General features: G+C 34.1%; 1 protein-coding gene across 2 annotated transcripts in view; it reads right to left on the bottom strand.

Moving 5' to 3' along the window:
• Positions 1 to 5,813: 5,813 nt before the first annotated feature.
• The window catches only part of LOC138359880 (mothers against decapentaplegic homolog 3-like), a 96,839-nt gene continuing 89,554 nt past the window's right edge, over positions 5,814 to 13,098 (bottom strand). For both annotated transcript variants that reach the window (XM_069319668.1, XM_069319667.1), the window contains exons 5-6: positions 11,599 to 11,743; positions 5,814 to 10,592 (exon numbers count right to left, since the gene is read on the bottom strand). In XM_069319668.1, the coding sequence (XP_069175769.1) occupies positions 10,469 to 10,592; positions 11,599 to 11,743 (269 nt within the window). In that variant the 3' untranslated portion in view covers positions 5,814 to 10,468. The remainder of the gene's footprint in view (positions 10,593 to 11,598; positions 11,744 to 13,098) is intronic.

The following is a 13,098-nucleotide window of genomic DNA, read 5'->3' as shown; positions in this document are numbered from 1 at the left end:
TTTCCTGAATTAATATATTTTCTCTAATTTTTTTCTTATGAAGTGATGAAGCTACCCATTTCATTATGTAAGATGTCAATTTTTTTCATTGGAGTTAAAATTAACGTAGATATATGACCGAACCTAACTAACCCTACCTAACCTAACCTAACCTATCTTTATAGGTTAGGTTGGGTTAGGTAGAAGAAAAAGTTAGGTTAGGTTAGGTTAGGTAGGTTAGGTAGTCGAAAAACAATTAATTCATGAAAACTTGGCTTATTAGGCAAATCGGGCCTTGCATAGTAGGCTGAGAAGTGAGTTCTGGCTACTAGGTACGACATATATATATATATATATATATATATATATATATATATAACTTTAGAACACTTTCCCACCAGGAGACTCGAACCCTAGCCAGCACAGAAGCCTTCCAGCAACTGGCATAACAGGTACGCCTTAACCCGCTCCACCACCCGCTCAGACCCTTAAAAGAGATGGTAATTTCGGAGTATTTAAATACCCCAAAGATCAACACCTCCCAAGAGCACCAGAGCAAAGGTGTTGATCTTTGGGGTATTTAAATACTCCGAAATTACCATCTCTTTTAAGGGTCTGAGCGGGTGGTGGAGCGGGTTAAGGCGTACCTGTTATGCCAGTTGCTGGAAGGCTTCTGTGCTGGCTAGGGTTCGAGTCTCCTGGTGGGAAAGTGTTCTAAAGTTGTATACTTAACTCTCGTGTTTAGGAGAGTTGTGCCATATATATATATATATATATATATATATATATATATATATATATATATATATATATATATGACAATGTCAGACCACGGAGGAAAATGAAACAGGAATTTCCTTAAGTACTTTCGTATATTAAATACATCTTCAGAAGGAATATATTCCTTCTTCAGATTCCTTCTGAAGATGTATTTAATATACGAAAGTACTTAAGGAAATTCCTGTTTCATTTTCCTCCGTGGTCTGACATTGTCACATTCTTAATCACGTGTTTATTTTCGTGATATACACACACACACATATATATATATATATATATATATATATATATATATATATATATATATATATATATATATATATATATATATATATATATATATATATATATATATATATACACATATATATATATACACATATATATATATACACATATATATATATATACATATATATATATATGACAATGTCAGACCACGGAGGAAAAATGAAACAGGAAATTTCCTTAAGTACTTTCGTATATTAAATACATCTTCAGAAGGTCATTTTACAGATCGAGTGATGGGTATAAATAGGCAGGAAGGAGTGGTGAAGTAAGGTGAGGTACAACACTTGGACAACGCAGAAGGCCCATTGGCCCATCAGATGCACCCAATTGGCACATCCGATGTAGCACAATGGCCCATCTGATACAGCAGACATACAAGCATAATATATAGGTAATTATAACATAAAGAAGTAAATATATACAATAAATTAGTGAGACAAATGTTTTTCAATGATTCTACTTAAATCGCCCTTTAGCTGATCTATTAGAAATGGATCTAAGTTATATAGACCACTGCTAATATTCAAATTACTTTCTTTGGTGATCTGTATCAAAGCAGATTCAATTATGTTTCTGTTATAGGTGCTTTTACAATTTGTTATTGAAGAAGCACTCTCCCAATCAATTTGGTGAGCTTTTTCTGACAAATGCACAAACAAAGCATTAGACAATTGGCCATGTTTTACAGAGTATTTATGTTGCGATATTCTACATTTTAAATCTTTAGATGTTTGCCCGACATAGAACTTATTACATTCCTTACAAGGTATTTTATAAATGACGCAATTATCACTACGAGGGCTGTTCCTTACTAATAGCTTACCAACAGTGTTTTCGTAGCTAAACATTACATCTATATTAAAAAGTTTCAAGGCCTTGACAATATTCTCAAACCCAGAGAAATATGGTAAACATAACACATTCTTTGGGCGAATCCTTTCACTGCATACATTATTATAATATGTACGACGAGCTTTGTTACGACAAACTTCCAAAAAATTCAGTGGGTAACAAAGCTTAAGACCAATCGAATCAATATTCTTAAATTCTTCATCTAAGAATTCTGGACTCACAACTCGAAGAGCTCTTAGATACATTGAAGAAAAAATTGACTTTTTTACATTGTATTTATGCCCTGAAAAATAATGAACATAAGATAAATTGTTCGTAGGTTTTCTGTAAACACTAAACTTTAATGAAGAGTTTTCCCTATGAATAAGCACATCTAAGAATGGCAAACATTTATCAATTTCAGTCTCCATAGTAAATTTTATGGAGGTAACTTGGTCATTAAGTTTGGCTACAAATTCGTCTGTGTTTACATCTGAAGGCCAAATACACAAGATATCATCAACATATCTAAACCAAGGAATGATTCCAGGAGTTATTTTTGAAACGAATTTCTTTTCAAAGAATTCCATGTACAGGTTTGAGAGCAATGGCGATAGAGGATTCCCCATTGCCATTCCAAAAGTCTGTAAATAATACTCATTATTAAAGGTAAATTTACATTCTTTAATGCACAACTTAACAAGACTGACAATAATATCAGCAGAAAGAGGTAAGTCATGGCTCATTAGTTCACGAGCAAGATAATCGAGAATATCATCGACCGGTACCTTAGTGAACAAGGAACAAACGTCAAAACTGATTAACTTTACATCAGGAGTGACAGGAACACTATTCAATTTGTTAACTAAATCAAGAGAATTTGTCAAATGAGAAGAGATAGTTCCTAACAAAGGGGACAAGATTTTGGTAAGCCATTTGGAGAGTTTGTAAGAAATGGATCCCACAGAACTGATGATAGGTCTCATGGGATTGTTAGGCTTATGCGTCTTGACAAGACCATATAGATATGGTAATGAAGGTGATGAAGTAGTAAATTGATTAAGAAGATCTTTATGTTTACTTAACAACTTCCTCAAGCTACTATTGAAGAACTTGATGATGTCCTCAAGAGGATTTTTCCTAAGCTTAGTGTACGTTGAAGAATCAAGGAGGAGATCATTCATTTTCGAAATATATTCCTCCTTGTTTAAAATAACAATAGTGCTGGATTTATCAGCCTTTGTTATATGAATGGAAGGATCGGCTCTTAACTCCTGTAAGCTTCGTCTGAATCTTTCGGGAAAATTGCTTGTTTGGGGCGTCAACATTGAACCATAAACAATACCTTTAACCAGGTTTAGGTTTTGTGAAGACAGAGAGTTATGTTTTTCAAGCTGTAACAATGAACTAGCAATTTTAACTGCAGAAGGTTGATTTGAAATGGCAAAAGACATACCGTAACCCAAAGCAGTAACCACATTTTCACATATCGTTTTGGACGACAGATTCAACACGTTGTTAGGATTAGATTTCTTGTTCCAATCACTATTTTTAATCAAACTTTCTAACTTGCGCTTAAGAATTTTCTGTAACTGATTAATTTTTCCGCGTAAGTCACTATATATTTCATCCATCAGAAGATTTCAATAGTAAATCAATAGTAACATTTTTCCTCCGTGGTCTGACATTGTCACATTCTTAATCACGTGTTTATTTTCGTGATATACACACATATATATATATATATACATATATATATATACAGACACACATATACATATACACACACATATACATATACACACACATATACATATACACACACACACACACACACACATTTTCGTTTTTTTTCATTTTCGTAGGTTTTTGATCTGGAAGATCCTGTGTATCGAATTTACTCAGTTTCTATGATCGAGCCACAGAGATATTACAGGAAAGAGATAGTTGGGTTGACTGCATCTATCTGGACCTAAAAAAGGCTTTCGACAGAGTTCCACATAAGAGGTTGTTCTGGAAACTGGAAAATATTGGAGGGGTGACAGGTAAGCTTCTAACATGGATGATAAATTTTCTGACTGATAGAAAAATGAGGGCAGTAATCAGAGGCAATGTTTCGGAATGGAGAAATGTCACAAGTGGAGTACCACAGGGTTCAGTTCTTGCACCAGTGATGTTTATTGTCTACATAAATGATCTACCAGTTGGTATACAGAATTATATGAACATGTTTACTGATGATGCTAAGAAAATAGGAAGGATAAGAAATTTAGATGACTGTCATGCCCTTCAAGAAGACCTGGACAAAATAAGTATATGGAGCACCACTTGGCAAATGGAATTTAATGTTAATAAATGTCATGTTATGGAATGTGGAATAGGAGAACATAGACCCCACACAACCTATATATTATGTGAGAAATCTTTAAAGAATTCTGATAAAGAAAGAGATCTAGGAGTGGTTCTAGATAGAAAACTATCACCTGAGGACCACATAAAGAATATTGTGCAAGGAGCCTATGCAATGCTTTCTAACTTCAGAATTGCATTTAAATACATGGATGGCGAGATACTAAAGAAATTGTTCATGACTTTTGTTAGGCCAAAGCTAGAATATGCAGCTGTTGTGTGGTGCCCATATCTTAAGAACAACATCAACAAACTGGAAAAGGTGCAAAGACATGCTACTAAGTGGCTCCCAGAACTGAAGGGCAAGAGCTACAAGGAGAGGTTAGAAGCATTAAATATGCCAAAACTAGAAGACAGAAGAAAAAGAGGTGATATGATCACTACGTACAAAATAGTAACAGGAATTGATAAAATCGACAGGGAAGACTTCCTGAGACCTGGAACTTCAAGAACAAGAGGTCATAGATTTAAACTAGCTAAACACAGATGCCGAAGAAATATAAGAAAATTCACCTTCGCAAATAGAGTGGTAGACGGTTGGAACAAGTTAAGTGAGAAGGTGGTGGAGGCCAAGACCGTCAGTAGTTTCAAAGCGTTATATGACAAAGAGTGCTGGGAAGACGGGACACCACGAGCGTAGCTCTCATCCTGTAACTACACTTAGGTAATTACACTTAGGTAATACACACACACATATCCACTTGACTATCACGACCGGACAAAAACTGATGGTAGCCGAGGCTAATATATTATATATATATATATATATATATATATATATATATATATATATATATATATATATATATATATATATATATATATACATACATACACATACAATATTCCTTATGTAGATTTCTACTCATTCATTTATTCCTCAATCTGCAACCATTGGCAGGGTCATTGATCTGGCATCACAGGTAACAAGCTACACTCTTAGTGGTAACCTTATTCGACTAATACACAATCGACTTGAGAATGGTCCTGGACGGACCGAAACGTCGTCGTCCCTTCAACTTCTAGTGTGTGGTCTGGTCAACATACTTCAGCCACGTTATTGTGACTCATCGCCTGCGTAACCTTATTCCCTTGGCCTTCTTCCTGCCACCCGCCTGTATCTCGATAAAATCCTTGGTGAATCGGATACTTGTGATATTGCTCCCCTCATGTGCTTTTGTTCCCTTATTGGCATCCTTGGTGACAATTAGTGCCTTTTGATTATCCTTCGACTTTGATGTGCTGTGTAATATCCCCGGCTTAATGCTTTCTGTTCATAATCAATTACTTCCTTCTGCTACTGTAATAGATGATGGGAAATACCTCTGTCTAGGTTATGCATTGGCCACACATGCTTCTTAACTTGTGGGCACTTAAGGGATTGTTGTCGTTTTCCTTAATGCTCCACTTAGTTGTGCACCTTCTTGTAAACTGTAAATTTTCAGGGGGTTTGTATATTTAGCTTTCCTAATGTCCCTCTGGGTCATTTTGTTCATACTTTTAGGAAGAATAAATACTGAATGCATTATGTACACATTTATTTTTAGCCAATAAAACCAAGATTAGGCCATTCAAGTGAATGATCATTTAGGTTAAAAACAGACCACAATACAGCATTATTTCAGGGTAGTAGTTGGACACTGCCACTGATTAATATTTCTCGACTTAAATATACAATACCAAACAATTTCAATTATCTTCAACTGGCACTATAGAAACTTGGCATATGATGTAAACTTGAGAAACAGTTTTTGGAAAATTTTAAATTAAAATTCATTACTTTAAACTTTTCTACAAGTTATCCCATATGTCAAGTTCTGAATAGTACAGTATCATCAGTTTTGTGTATGATTTTTCCAAACCAATAGTGTATACATTATAGCAATCCAGCTGTAATTCATAATATATAGTTCATAGCATCCAAATTGTTTATTTTAACATAAGCCCTAAACTTTTCACAAACTATTAATCCTCTGTGTACAGGTAAAAGAAAAATATATAAAAAGAAATGAGACACGTATATCTTCCACTGTTTCCAGTTTCAAACATAGAGCAGAAGGATAATAAATGTCACATACTACCAGATATGATCTAAGTAAATAAATGTATTATAACACTTTCTGCCAAACTGACAGTAATGCCAACATTTTCCTCAGTGAAATTTAGCTTAGAATAATTACAGTATAAAAATATCCAAGATGGTTTTCATTTGAAAAGTTAAGAACTGAGTACAAACCCTGCTGCCTACATATTTATTTTGTCATAACCACATACAAAATATAATAAGATTTTGTCAATAGAATACAGATGTTGGAGTCGGACATCATAGTCATAAGACACCAGAATTGATGAGCTACTAGTATCCAGCTGGCCACTAAGAGCCAACACAACCATTATTGCCTATAAATTAACAGGCCCATCATGGGTAACCGTCCACAGGTTCAAGAAACTATCAACTAAGGGACTGGAACCCACTGACTTGTAAACCAAGTCTTAATTATATCAGTAATGTTTTTCTGATTATTGGACAGGATAGACTGTAGTGCAACATCCCATTTTACAATTGAGGCAAGCAGTGTAATGTAAAGTGTGGATGGAAGAAAAAAAACACGCAGAAACAAGACAAAGGCAGAGAGTGTCACTTGTATTTCTGTGTGTGATCTGACTTCAATATGTACTGTCACAACCATGTAAGCAATGACTCTAGAGTCTCAAGCTATATGGAGCATTTGAAAAAAGAAATGCAGTTCTATATTATGACAACCATTAGTTCAAATTTAACATCTGTTGCAATATAAACTCGAGCCATGTGCAGCTTATATGCCTATGTGAGTACAACAGAAACAGCTTTAACATAGAGAGAGCATCAGGACTTGGCATTAATCATCCCCCCCACTGCAGTTTCCTATAGCATACTTTCAACTCGAGAGCAAAAGAAGTTAAATTCACTGAAGGGTTAATGTACAAAACAGCTAAACATAGGGTTTGATTATGACTATGGCCTTGGAATGGGGTAAGCCAGTTTACAAAGCCCAGCAGCACATGAATAATTATGCAGAAAAACAGTCTTGACTGCAATTACTTTCACATAAAAAAAAAAAAAAAAAGCTTTTAAAAATTACCACTATCATTCAAACCTTCAAACAAAATGGGTAATTTTTGAGGTACACAAGTATCCATGATGAGCAATGTAACCTGGTAAACTCCCCTACACGTGATGAGCAATATAACCTGCTATATTTCCCGACGTGAATTCCACACCAATGACTGGAACACAGAAGCGGTGACTGAACACAATACAGTACTGATAAAAAATGATAACACAGGAGTATGGTTACAGCTTCAGGTAATCTCTACATTGTAAACTCGCCAACAGTAACACTTGTTGAGGACACCATGTATGGACAGGAACTATTCTCTGGATAACACTTTAATTAGAAAACTCATAAACCTGCTTGGATATGAATAAGCACTAGGAGCTAAATGTTAACTATAATAGGTTCTTATTCTTGCATGGTATACTCAACAGTACACTGACTGGTTCTCTGGCTGAAAGCAACAATGACAAATATTATATTTTATGTTACCTTGCTCCTGGGGGCCACCGAGTCACCCCGTGACTAGGGTAGAGCTTTAGCCAATTACATAGGCTGCAGCTAGAGGACTTTTCATAAATCTGATTCATAACTCACTATCATTTATGATACTGATTTTTTTCTCATTATTTATTACCTGAAATGATTGTAATTAATGACAAGGTTGAGATTTCAATCTTATGTAAAATACAGTACATAAACAAATTTGTACATTTTGTTGTATTTGAAATATTTGAATAACAATGCTGTAGAAAATTAAGTTAAATACTGTAATATTTTAATAACTAATATTCACATTTGTAAAAATAATTTAAATGAAATATCACCAGATACATAATTTTATAATCTCAACTAAGCATACAGTATATCTATTAATCTTACCAAAACTCGTTCATTTAAATTACAGTACAGTACTATATGTGAAAAAAAGAAGAGCCGCTAATAGATTCCAAAAAAGATACAGTATACTGTATGTATTTAGTCTTCAGTACACACTAATTACTTCAGCTATACACTTGAAGTTGTACAGTTGCTGTAACAAAATTATAATCATATAGCAATTGTATGTGCACAGACGACTCCACATTTACACTTGGAAACTGGGCTTGTAAATTTTATGTTGAAATTTTTCAAGAGTCTGAAACACCTTTTTAAAATTCATAAAGATAATATGCTTCCATGTGTAACACTTAAGTAGAGTTCCAAAACCACAAAAGTGCATCTCCTGGCACAAAATTCATAATACAGTACAATTATTGAACAATACCCAAGTTGTTGTTCTAACCATTTAAAACATTATGTTCTTGTACTGTATAGTGTTTTCCTGCTTAATCTTAAATTTAGTATATTAAACAAAGTTCTGCATAATGTATGGCATTCAGATTCCTTACAACTCAAGTGTATAAATTTTATTCTACTGTTGCTCTTCAACCAAAGGGATGTCAAGTTTTCTTGGCTGTGTTGATACAAAATATTTAAAGAGGTTTACACAAGCCATAAAACAACTCGAATATTAAGTCACACATATACCATTCATGGCTATTACACATCAGTGTAGCATAACAGCTGTCACAAAATTGTCACTGATGATGGATGCGAGTGATGAATTGACCATGAAGGTTACATACATAAAAATCACTTAAGTTGCATCCTTTGTAAATACAAAATTTGGCTAAATAGTCTCATCTTCATAAACAAATGCAAAGCATCTGTAAAAATATTACTGTCCAGCATGTGCATTCAAGAACAAAAATCTCCTGCACACACACTGCACGAAAATGTTATCTCCTTATCCAGAAATAACTTAGGGTTTGAAATGTGTAATCTACCAATTATTATGTAGTGTACTTCCAATAACACACGTCATTCTTTAAGTTAAATTTGTGAAAATATTCCCACTACATTAACATGCATACAATATAATAAAACCATAACATTAAATAATCATGATATATCTCCAAACATTACATTACTGTACTAAATTAAACCCAATGTCATGCCCATACTGAGTTAACACAAGCAGTGTCATTTACAGTACAATATATCATGAGGCAGATGATGCCATCTACACAATTTTCTTTGTGACAATAAATTCAACAACAATCACAAGTCACTTTCCTGATGACTTATGTGGCTAAATATTACTTGCCATGACTAAGACTAGGTATTAATTTGTTCATGGATACATTTGACGACAAATTAAAATTGTACAAGGCGTATAAATTAAATATATTGTACAATTATAAATAAAAAAAATATACACAAGTACAATAGAGTACAAAGTGTTTATTTTTTATTCAACAATTACCTTTTCAATGGTTACTGTTACAAATTTGTATAAAAATTGAATTTTATGGAGGGGGGTTACTTTCACTTTATATATATTATTTCATCATATATTTTCCATTTAATTTGCTCTTCTTCTGAACTTAAACTTACACCACTGACAGATTTGTATGACCCTCATTCTCTTCCTGAGTTCAATGGCTGCAGATGTGTCATACCTGCAGAAGCGACATGGATGTGCCACAGTCATTAATTTTGAGCTTGATGGATTATTCTGCAAGTCTGATTATATATATAATATATATATATATATATAATATATATATATATATATATATATATATATATATATATATATATATATATATATATATATATATATATATATGTATATTATATATATTTATTTTTTTGCTGGTTCATTTAGTTATACAGCATATGAAAGAGCAGTTGTTACTGTATATAAATTTTCTTTGTGGATCATGGCAAGTCACAGCACTGATATGGTCTCGCACTCATTCACAAAAAACAATTCTGTACTTGCATCATTCTTCATATGGGCAAGACTAATGATGCCAAGTATAAGTGCCACATTTAAACCCTAAAGTTTCATAATTGTATTTTCTAATTTTGACATTTATATAATCATTAAATGCAACAAAAATTGCCAGCTTATGCAATTTAATTATTTTGGTTCTCAACGTGCAGCTGAGCATCAAAAATTGTTGCTCCAGATTGAGAAAATCTGATTTTTATGACAATTTTTCAGCAGTCGATCTACGATGTATTGCAGGTGTTCAGGACATTGAAGAGCAGGGAAGACATGGAGAGCCCATCTGTGTCAAAACACGATCCAGCCACTGCAATGGGCCATTTAAGTGCAGCTCTATCCAACATGGTGTTGATGTTACTGTTTGACGTCTGAAAATTATAAATGTGCTAAGATAAATACAATACTCCTTCCATAAATCAGTTATGTTGCTGCTGTTGTTATTTTAATTTCAGCTACTCAGAACAAAAAGTTCCAAGTAGCACGGGCTATGGTGAGCCCGTAGTGGACTTACCTAGCACAGAAGCGGCAAGTAGCACGGGCTATGGTGAGCCCGTAGTGAACTTACCTGGCACAGGAGCGGGGCTGTAACTGTTGAGTTATGTTGCACAATTACTGCCTCTATTGAGGACCCTGCTCTCTCCTTTTCACTCTTATTGCATGGATAGCCTGTCTGATAGATTCTCTCTCAGTACATATAACATAATCCACAATGGTTAGAGATAGATGATTAAATATCTGCACACTATTAAATGTGACCTATACCTGTGAACTTGCATCAAGAACTGTAACAGGTGGCAAATGGCATAGATTTTCAGGATAACTGGAAATCTTACTTTCCTAATGTCCGAGTCATTTGTCTCTTGATAAAATCCTTTATGAACCTGATAGCACCAATAAAAAAATTCTAGGTTTTTACTGATAGTTACTTACTAAATCAGTGAGAATGGCCCAGTGAGGAAAGGATGGACCAAAAACTGGGAACTATTAATTAAAACCCCTTCTTCCTCACCCCACAACATGCGATTTATCAGCCCATTAAAGTCATACGTACTGTAAACACGACTTTTTTAATAAATTAATGAGTTTGTGAAAATGTTTAGGTACAGTATTATTACTGTGCAATTCTCTGTTTTGGGTCACTTTGGTATTTTATTTCACCACATGAAGTTAGATCATTTTTCTATAAAAATAAAATTTAAATATTAAGTCATTGCAGTAAAAAATTGTTTGTTTTTTTAGTTAGATGTTTTGGTAACTGCACTGCAAATGTAAATAAGCAGCTGAACAAATAATAAAAACAATTTTTTATTCCAAAAAAGTCGAGCTACAAATTTTTGCCATAAAATCATAAGACTACATAGAAATGTCGCTTACCTGTATTGTGCTCCCCATCCTTTAACAAAAGAGATCCGTATGGTACACATCCGAGTTAGTTGATACACAGCCTCAAAGCCTTGGCTGACACTCTGAGCTAGCTGATGTGCAAACTCTTGGTTATTGAAGATTTTTAGGTTACAACCTGCAGGAATGAACAAAATTAGATGGGTACAAATGGGTCTACAATGAACTAATTCATGAAATGATCTTCCATCAAAGAACCTTGTAATCTGTGTTCAAAGAAACATTTTAAAAAATTAAGTGAAGTTCAGAAGAAAATCAGGATACTGTAATTACAATACTTTATTCTTAGAATTTACCTAAAATAAACATTTTTTTATAGTCATCTGTCAGAAATTTCCAACACAATTTACTAACTCTTTAACATGATATGCCAAGAAACAATTGCCATTTCATGTTAAGAAAATACTAACCATAAATACCTTAGTTAACCATGCTAAGAAATTTGGGTTTCATGACTGAGAAAATGAGATACTGTTACGTCACCTGATTTGAATTTACCCATAAACTTAAACTGTACCATAAACAATCTTTAAAACACCAATCTGGAGACCAGAATGAATAATTAAATCACAAATAAAATCAAGGTCTCCTTCCCGTTGTCAATAAGGGAACAGGAACAGAACTGTTCCTGGGACGCATCCCTAGAGCGGCGGGGGGGGGCTTGGGGGGAGGGGGGGAAGACGCCATTATTCACACAGTCTGGCCAAAACAACAGGCTTGCACGAGCACAGAAAGGAGCCTCCCGCTGGTCACTGTTGCTGAACAATGCCAGTCTCAAATTTTCAGCACGACTACACTAAACCATTGTTATGTGCTTCAGTTCCGATTAATGTATATACTGTATATTATTTCATATTTGGCCATTAATGTTTATTGTTGACTGGTTATGATGCATGGGAAGCCACCTGGAATAGGTAAGCTTCAATTAACAATATTAATCACCTTTCTTATCATCATGTCTGCCACATGTTGTTATTGACTTTCTACAATGTAACCCTTTGGCAGGTGAATTGTGACAAAAGGAAATATTGGAAGCATCCTAACTGGGTTTCACATGACACGCGATGACGCCATTAAACTCATGGTCAACAAGAAGACTGAGCTTACGTGATCTGGATGGGTCCATTATTGTCAACCATATGGCATTCTACAAAACCAGCTAAGCCTAGATAAAATCATTATTTAACTGTTCATATAAATGTAGAATAACAATAGAATTTACCTATCAATTATTTTTGATTTGGCAAACCTTATAAATAACCCCCCCAGGCCTGTGAAGGGAAGCTACTAGTGGGACAATTATAAATTATACAGTCTACACTCTATAAAGTAATAATTAATGATAAATAAATATCATAAAACTTGCTAGTCAGTTTTCCCCACACCATCAAAACCATAAACATATTGTTAGGTTCTCAAGTTTATATCTTGGTTGATTGTATGCATCTCAACTTCTTAGAACACACCTAAAAT

Source organism: Procambarus clarkii, chromosome 93 (assembly GCF_040958095.1).
Source record: "Procambarus clarkii isolate CNS0578487 chromosome 93, FALCON_Pclarkii_2.0, whole genome shotgun sequence".
Taxonomy (NCBI): Eukaryota; Metazoa; Arthropoda; class Malacostraca; order Decapoda; family Cambaridae; genus Procambarus; species Procambarus clarkii.
Note: the sequence above shows the minus strand (reverse complement) of the source record. Positions and strands in the feature narration are given on the sequence as shown.